Consider the following 9,846-nt stretch of genomic DNA (forward strand, 5'->3'; position numbering starts at 1 on the left):
TCTTTGATGCTGGAAATATGCTTACCTAAGCGTCTGGTAGTCGAGAATAAAATTTTAAGAAACTATAATACCATAACGACAGACGTCTTTATTTTCATAAAATGCATACGATAGTGATTATTACTTTATGGTGATACCTTTGTTGTTGGAAATATGCTGACCTCAGCGTCTGGTANCTTTATGGTGATACCTTTGTTGTTGGAAATATGCTGACCTCAGCGTCTGGTAGGCAATGATAAAATTCTTAGAAAATGATAGCTTTGATTTTGATAAAACACAGGCGGCAATTATTCTCATAAAATGCAGACGCCTATTAGCGTTATAATATTACGCATACGCACTATAATCAGTGGCGTATTTTGGGGGGTGTCCTCCATGTCTGGACACCCCCCGACTTAAAAAAATGCGTAATATATTGTTATTAACTTTTTTTTATGATATATTATATTTATTTACTATAAAATAAATGGTATTTTAAATAAATAAAAAAATTGAAGATAATTTGATAGGATTCGACGACACGTAACTATCTACATTTTATCAGAGATTTCTAAAAATTATTTGGATTTCATTGGGTCATTTAGATAACAAAAATACCCGTAGCAAAAACATAACAACAACGGAAATATTGTGAACTTGTGGTTCATTTTTAAATTTATTTTATAGTTTATCAGTTTATATAATTATAAACAAATAAGTTTAGTTATCCCTATTCAATATACCGCATTCATAAAAAATACAGAAAAGAATTTTTTATAATTAAAATAGTATTTAAAAAATAAACAAAAGTTATGAAATTCTTTATGAATCGTCATTTAGTAAAATTAAAATTAAGTTGTTAAGATAGCAGATACGCTTGTTAACTTAAAAATTTATAATTGGCTGACTTTTTAACTTAATTGTATCCATAACTGTATATTATAATATTTGTATATTCACATAACAAGAACATTAAATTATTTCAGTTAAGATAAATTTATATTAAATTTGAATTTCTTTAATGAAATAATGTTACAAAGAAAAATAAGATTAAAATAAAATAACAAAACAACAATTAAACATAGAAAAAGTAAAAAAAAATGTTTGGTGGTATACAAATAAAATATAATAAAATTTAAAAATAAAAAATTGATATAAAATACAAAAATAAAATTTCATTCATAAAAATATTAATAGAATAGCTCGCCAGCAATAATTTCATTTTTGTGTCTTAATCTTATAAAAGGCAAAAAATTTGCATTTATTGGTGTTGTATCTCCTCGAGATATTTTTTCTGCCAGCTCAACAGTAAATGGCCCACAATCATGTCCATTGGTTTGGCGAGATGTCTCGCCTATTTGTAATGTCCATGTAGAAGCTTTTCCTTTTTTGTCCATCTCCCATTCAATTAAGAAATTTTTTAATACCATTGGATAAGGACCCTTATACGACTTAAGACTATCATATGATGTCACAGTCTTTTCAGGTATATTAACCACTGTCAATATCCAATGACTCCCATATACATTCATGGGCACAAAAAGTAATTTTATTGTGTGAATATCTTTTTTTATCCATCTTCTTACAGCTGGATAACCTCCTCGAAGATACGCTACAATAAAATCAGTGACAACTGCATAAACTTCACCTTCTGACCGTGTTACTATCATTTTAATGTACTCATTAATTGTGTCTGAAGTATACCATGATGTGGGCGATTTAAATGAAGGTGCATTATACTGATCAAGAGATTTTGTGTTCTGATCTTAAATTACTTCTGCAAATGTAACCATATTTAAACATATATTAAACATATTTTTTATAAAATTAATAAAAAACTTTGTTGAACAGTTTACAATTAGTTAGGTTTATTTAAGGTTTCGGAATATGAAATTAAACACGTATAATTACTTTTGTTTAAAACGTCCATGGACTCCCTTAATAACAAGCCTCTGCAGAGGTTATATTAATTTAACACGTATTATAATTATTAATTATGTTTAATAAATAATCTTTTTTTATTTTATTTTACATAAAATAAATAGATTAAATAACTAATTACCTTTTTCTTTCTCTGATACTTTTATTACTTCAATAGTGGACAGAGCAAGTAAATTTACGTCATTCGGCATATTTAAGGTCAAAGGATTCGAACTAACTTTTGGCTCTAAAATAATTTATGTTTTATAATATTACATATTTGTTTCAAAAATCAAAACGTTTATTATATTATTTTTTAAAAATGAATTATATTTTAAAATTTGTATACTTTTTATGACTTTTTCATCTTCTAATGAATTTCTTTTTAAATTTGGTCGAGCAGTAGTATTAGAGGATATCTCAAAAAGTTGTTTTTTTATTTTGGATTGCTCCTGAAGCTGTTTGTCTAAAACAGAATTATTTTCTTTTCATGTTAACCACACTAACATTGATTTCTTATGTTCATTAGATTTTTGTGAGTTTCTAAACAAGTTCCTATGTGTTTCCAATCAGAAAATCCAGTCGTGTATTGAGAAAAGGTTTTAAAAAGAAGTTTGCAAGGCAAACAAAAAACAGCACCAACACTGGTTGAATATGTTAGCCAAGATCATTCCAGAGATTGAACAGTTTACATTTTTTTTTGAAATGGCTATTTGAAAATGCTCTGTTTTGTTCCTTGTATAGAAGCTGAATATATATTTTTCGGATCTTTATTTTGAAAGTCAGTCATTCCATGTGAGAGGATGTCTTTAATAAAATCATTATTTAGCAATTCTGGCCACAAGACCACATCAACATATTTCTCAAACTCAAAATTAATATTTTCTAAATTTCTTTCCGTCTCGGTGTAACCAATCTGTCGCTGAACATCAATATCGTTTCCGTTTGATTAGAGGGTTGCTGATAGTCAAGACTTTATATTTTCATAATTTTTTTTTCTTCTTGGTGTTGCGATTTGCTACTCCCTTCAAATAGATTCTCATCAGATACGATCCCTCCCTTGTCGTTTGTTGATGAATTTCCAGCGATTTCACTCTCGTTTTTATGTTTTGATTTGAAAAAAGTCAAAATTTTTGCACATTTTTTTCTTTTCTTTTCGCGATCTAGCTGTAATTTGGGTTTCTCAGCTCCACTTTTATACTTTTGACCAGACATTATTGTAAATCAAGACTTTGATTTTTTCCTGAAAATAAACGATGAACTTGATAGTTTTCTGATCAATAAACAGTGAACGAGATAAACATTACATTTGAATCATGAATACTTTGTAATGAGTGTAGTAATTAAATATTTCATTTAGTATTAATAACGATTTAAAATTATTTTTACTTAACAAATAAATGCAGGAAATCTTATACTGATTATGTATTTCAATAACATAAATACATTTTACTTATTTAGATATAACTTTTAAGTTATCACTTATTAGTTAACTACACCATACTCCATTCACCGAAAAACGAATCTCTCGGTATTCAGCATTACTGTAGTTTGGATATAAAATTAAAAAAAGAATAAATATATTATGTTTGTAACAATTATTTAATATTTATACTTACTATTTATACTATCAATTTCAACTTTTGTTGAAATTTTTGTGTGATACTCTTGGGTTGGGTTATTATATAGTCTAACATATCTTTCTGTAAAAGTATATTTGTTTTTTTATATTTTAAATCACTATTTATGATATAATTATTTAACATTTTTTTACTTACCAATTTCGGAGTCGCTGTCTAAGCTCCAATAGATATCGTCATTTATCATCGTTTAACACGATCTAAAACTATACGATCAAGATCGATATTGATCCGATTTTACATTTTACACTTGGTGTAAAATGTTAAATTTTTCAAGTTGATACGATCACATTTGCATGTGCCCATATCTCTGTCTCCCATAACATCGTTGTACCGTTTAATAGACATATATATATATATACATAATTAACACAGTGACATACAACAATACTAACAGGAGGGCGGACTGCAAACATAAACACTTTTTGCAATTCACGGCCAATGTGCCATAATAAGATATCTCTATCGACAGTTGACATTTTACCATCTTCGCGATCACTACTTTTGCCTGATAATTAACTTAACTTTGCTACCCCGTATATTATAGTGAGTGTGTGTGTCGCCGTCAGCTCCCTGTTGGATTATAACATCTCTAGGTGTCCAGCAGGTTTCAAGTACTATTTACACAGATTTTGTGCAAAGAAATTTGTTGTAGTTACATTTTTCGTTTAATAAAAATTAAATTGAAAGTATAAAACTAATTCTTGTAATTAGATTTACTATTTTTAATGTTATAATTGAATTTAAAAAAATAATAAGTTTCATATTATCAATTTAACTGAACACAAATGTTTTTATCTTTACAATATTATTGGAATTCATATTATATAAATTTNAATTATTGGAAAAATATTATATATAAATTTGCATTATAACATTTTATAGTCTTAATTTACAAAGAATATTATAATAAAAAGCAAATTATTTCATCTTTTATATCTGCTAACGATTACTGGCTGTTTCAATTGCATTTCAACGAACAAAAAAATTATATTGTAACGAATACTTGTTGCATCAACTGCATTTCGAGGAATAAAAAAATAAAGTAAGTTCTTTAAATTGTTATTTTAGTATTATAAGTTGATTATTAACCAAGAGTAAAATTTAATTTTTTTACTAATAATTTATTTAGCATAAAAAGTTATTTTTCTATAAATAATTTTTTTGTTTTATCATAATTATGGAATAATGGTAAATAAATCTAGATATTTTTTTCCATATAAAGTTATTATTTTTATTTTAGTAATCATGCCGCGAAATCCTTTTGTACGTACCATTCGATTTTCTAGCAGAACCTAGTATTGAACTTTTTTTTGAAAACTAATCTCGATATCCTGTTTTAGTTATTTACTGTGAAATTGATTTAAGGGCTTTTTTCATCGGTATATGCACCAATGTTCAATGAATCCGAACAGAGACAAAATGTATGGACCAAAAATGACACCGGAAGGAACATTGACAATAGGTGGAGACGACGATATCTTTATCGATGGAGGAATAATCAACGTATTGGAGAAAAAATTTCTGCTGATCTTAGATCTTGTGGATTTACTTCTTTTGAAAAATCCCGGTTTTTACTCCGAATCAGATTTGCAGGCATACAAAACAATTTTACTCGAAACCGGTGTACATTTCAATAAAGAATGAACATTGAAAAATGGAGGTCAAAAATACGTTAACACTATTAAGCTATTGTTTGAAAACGATGATGGTTGTAGCGCAAAAAACTCCTTACCGTTATTTGAAAACAGCAGCATCAGTGAAGCATCCATTATCGGTGCGGGGCTACAGTTGAGGTTGAACAATAAGAAAAAAAGACTATGTGTACTGGGACGAACCCAACGAGCTCGAAGATCGTTTACGTTTATTGATATCGGTCCGATCAGCTAGTAACACTGGAGTTGCACTGGAAATAATTTCTATATTGCAGGGGTCGGGAACCTTTTCGTAGGAAAGAGCCATTCTTTCAAAAAAATACAAAACTATGATATCCAGGGAGACGCACAGGTGTGAACAACCTTTTTTTAGTAGGCAATAAAAACATAATAATACGTCTTAAATTTAGAAATTATAGAAAAACTTTATTTCATTTCATTATTATTATTATTATTGTTTATACAAATATAATATTGTTTAATTAAACACAATAAAACACATAATAACGTATCTATTTAATATTAGTGGGATTTTTGACACTGAATTTCTCCAGACAGCTTATTCAATTCTGGTGAGTAATCTGTAGTTTTCAACTTCAAACAAGCATCAAGGCTGATATCATTCAGTTGATTTCTTAATTTATTCTTAATAAAGTTCATATTTGAAAATGTTTGCTTACAAATGTAAGTAGATCCAAAAATGGTCAAAATTCCGTAAGCGACCAATTTTAATTGGCTGAAACTTTCGGGAAGACTGTTCCATACGTCAAATATAACTTGCTCTTCTTTTTGACATTTAGCGAGTTCCGTCCATTTATGGTTCGCAGCTAAAAATCATTTTTCCCTTTCCAAATTTTCAATATCCGTTTTCAAATTCTCAAATTTTGTAGACCAAAGATCTTTGGTTTTTAGTTCTATTAATTGCAATGAAAATAGTCTTTTGTCGACAGATGGAAACGATGGAAAATTAATTTATCCAGTCTCCGCTATGAGTGGTGATGTCAAGAACTTCAACGTAGATTTATATTTTCGAAAATATTCAGAACGTCTACTAAACGAATTTTTCATGGATTGAATGGCCGATTTAAAATACTCAAAATCAATAATACAACCTGAGCTTTCTGTGTACTCTTTCAAAGATTCAAAATGATCAAGATTTCCGCTGTCAATATCTTCTGAAAAAAGCTGAAGTTGTTGTTCGAAAGATAGAACAGTTTCCAGTAGTGTATGTGCTGTATTTCCCTTACCTTGCAGCTTTTTATTTAAGTGATTATAAGTGATATTTACAAAATTCTGTAATTGCAGCGCAAATATCCTCTCCTTGAGTTTGTCCTTTGAGCGGTAGTAAACCCAGTAATTCTTCATGAACACCCGTAGACGAAACATACTGTCCCATTAAAGTGAGTTGAGAGATGTTTTTAACATCACATGATTCATCACAAGTTAAGGAAAATACAGGTGATGACTTCAGATCGGAAAACTGTTGTTCTGTGACATTTTCAGCCATTCTAACAGCTCTATCACGAACAGTAGTTGCCGACAATGGAATATCCTTTATTTCATTGATTCTTTCTGTTTTATTTTTAAATTCAGTAAAGAGATGTTCTGACATACCAATAAAACATTTTTTAATATATTCTCCATCAGTGAACAGTTTTCCAGACTTCATGATTTCGTGAGATACAACAAAACTAGATGCAGTCAAATTAGACGCCGACTGCAACCAGTTATTAAATTTAGATGTCGATTGTTGAGATTTACGAATCAACTCGCCCACTGCTGTTTTTCTTTTATTTCCAGCTGGGTACGTCTTACCAAAAGAATCGTGTTTGGATAAAAAAGGACGTACAATATTAGATTTTTTATTGTTTGACGCGGTCGCATTGCACTTCCGGCTTTACCGCTGGATGGCGACTGCGACACAGCTCGTCCGACAGGTCGCGCGACGCCGAGTGACCGCGGGTGAGGAGAACCGGTCCAGGCCGCCGACCACTAACAAGACTCACTACTATTCATATTATCATTTTTTGTTTTTGGACATTTGTTACTTCCTTTTGGAATTGATATTGTTATTTAAATTCTTATGTATAATAAGTTAAAATATATTACAAAGTAAAAGTTAAATACGGTGTTATTAATTATTATAATTACTAAACTATCACCTATTTACAACATGTTTTTGAAGTTTTCGCCACAAATAAGACATTTTGGTTGTCCCATGTTGTTCGGGACAAATGCATAAGTATCAGTCCACTCACTTATAAATCCTCTATTTTCCTCTTCAATTTTACGTTTTTGGTTTGTAGACATATTGAAGTTTATAGAAATACCTCTATTGGAAAAAAAGCACAAGAAAAAAATACCGAACAACGCCGCACTGTTTGAATTCCTAACGAGGACCGTGCTCACGTATCGACTAATATAATTTTGTATTCTACCGAATAATGATAGTCGAGTTTAATAGAACACACACATATATATTATATACACAATAAGGCTAATTATGCGATAAAGATTAATAAATAACAACGAAAACATTCCCGACCCATGTAATAAAGATAAAATAGATAGAACACTCACATACATATTATAAACACAATAAAACTATCTGTGCGATAAGATTAATAGATAATTATTGAGAAATTCAGAATTATTATCGTTATAATAACGTATAATATAATATATATTTTACGGATATCGATATATTGATAATTATCCAAAGAGCCGCAGGTTGCATGTTAAAGAGCCGCAAGCCCCTCCGAAGCAGCAGGTTCCCGACCCCTGCTATATTGGACGAGTTGAAGGAAGCCGGTTATATTGAACAAATACCATTGGCGTTTTGAATAAGAACATTGGTTTAGTTTTATACTGTGAAATAGACATCATTAGTAGTGAAAATTTCCAATGTAACAATATCCTTTATTATAATCGTGATTCTTTTAAAGTCGAAGAATTTATATTAATTCAACATGCTAGGGACGTGCAAGAATTAGCTAAAACAATATTGTTTTCCGAATGTAATATTCACTGCACATACCTTTTGATTGATGTTAACTATTTTGAAAATCTCACCATATCTAAAATTAATTTACAACAAATTAAAAATACAAGAGTAAATAATATTGATTATTTATAATATTTTAATTATGAAAAAATAATAAAATTTCGAGATATATTTTGTATGTATTTTACAAAATGATTTAAATAGAATTTTTACCATTTTAAATAAAAAAAAATTTTTAGTAAAATGAATGTTGTAAAAAAACTTAATTCACAAGCTAAAAATGAATATGTCCTTATGTCATCATTATAAATGGATCGTCCATAGCCAGTAACACAGCTGATAGCTCTTGAAACCAGATATGGGCACACCATAATTGCACGATTGGAAAATGATTGTCAGTTATGTCTAAAATACGTTTTGTTATGTTATAACATATGAAAATATGTTATAACTTTATTTTACTAACACAAAATTGTATTGTAATTGAATGAAATAAAATTTTCCTAATAAAAAATTATCATTTTGTTGATATTTTCACATTGTAAGTTTAAAACTTTAAATTTTTAGATAATACAAAAATAAAAGTTATTATAATCATTAGTATTAATATATTAATTACAAGAAAATGAATGAAAGCACTATTTTTATAATTCTAAAATGATAGCCAATACATATAATTGATTATATGATTAGTACTACTTTGCTTGTAGAAAATTTATTTGTCGAATGTATAATTATTATGTATAATGTATAATAATTAATACTTTTTAATAATGAAAAATAATTTTATACGTACATAAAAAAAAGAGTACAAATAAAAAGTGTCACTGGATTGACGTTCCCTAATTTCGTTCGCATTGAATTATACAAATTGAAATTTACATTTATTAATCCTCATTGTTATATAGCTTTAATTTTATCTAACGTGATGCCGTACGGTTGGACCACACAGGCGATGGAATTCGAGGTCCACGGGTGGGTGAGTTTCAGGAATTTTAAATCTACGCTTCGCTCCATGGCTTTTAAGAACATGGCCGTGCAAGCTAACCGCGACGCTGCCCTTGAGGCCCTCGATGAGTTAGCTCAACCCCCACCCTTTGATACTAATACGCGTTTCCCTGACAATGCCATATTTGTTGACCTCGATCATTCCTACGTCGCCACCCGTCTACGGGCTATGACTGCCGCTCTTTCTTACAAAGATAGGCAGAATGAGATGAATCGAGGTGTCTCCACGTCCATACCCGGCGTGGAAACGAAATTATTGGCTAACCTCGGTGACGCGATTCTGTCCTTTTCTTACGCCTGTAATGAGTTACGCATGAGCCATGGTGGTTACGACATAGAGGATCAGTGTATATTTGGTATCTACACTCGGTCCTCTTTCGAAGCGACTACCGCGTTAGTGTGGACTTCATAATTATTCTCATATCATTTATACGCATTTATACTTAATCAATTATTGTTTTATTATTATTATTGTTTTACTATTATTTTATTTTATTTTATTTTACACGCATGGTTTTCAATTTTCCAACGCGGGCGTGCTGTAATGCGCGCGGTACTTAACTTTATAATTCATATCAAAATTTAATTTTTATTAATCATCGTATTCTAATTCTAAAAAAAAAAAAAAAAAAAAAAAAAA

The 9,846-nt window shown here is 29.6% G+C and overlaps 1 protein-coding gene across 1 annotated transcript; it reads right to left on the bottom strand.

Annotated features, from left to right (window-relative positions):
- Nucleotides 1-703: 703 nt before the first annotated feature.
- On the bottom strand, nt 704-1,649 carry LOC126908264 (sentrin-specific protease 1-like). The gene is made up of 2 exons (XM_050690177.1): nt 1,239-1,649; nt 704-709 (listed from the first exon to the last, which is right to left on the bottom strand). Exons 1-2 carry the CDS (start codon nt 1,647-1,649, stop codon nt 704-706), a joined length of 417 nt encoding a protein of 138 aa, XP_050546134.1.
- Nucleotides 1,650-9,846: the final 8,197 nt, after the last annotated feature.

The sequence above is a fragment of the Daktulosphaira vitifoliae genome, unplaced genomic scaffold (genome assembly GCF_025091365.1).
Source record: "Daktulosphaira vitifoliae isolate Bord-2020 unplaced genomic scaffold, ASM2509136v1 Scaffold_5, whole genome shotgun sequence".
Taxonomy (NCBI): Eukaryota; Metazoa; Arthropoda; class Insecta; order Hemiptera; family Phylloxeridae; genus Daktulosphaira; species Daktulosphaira vitifoliae.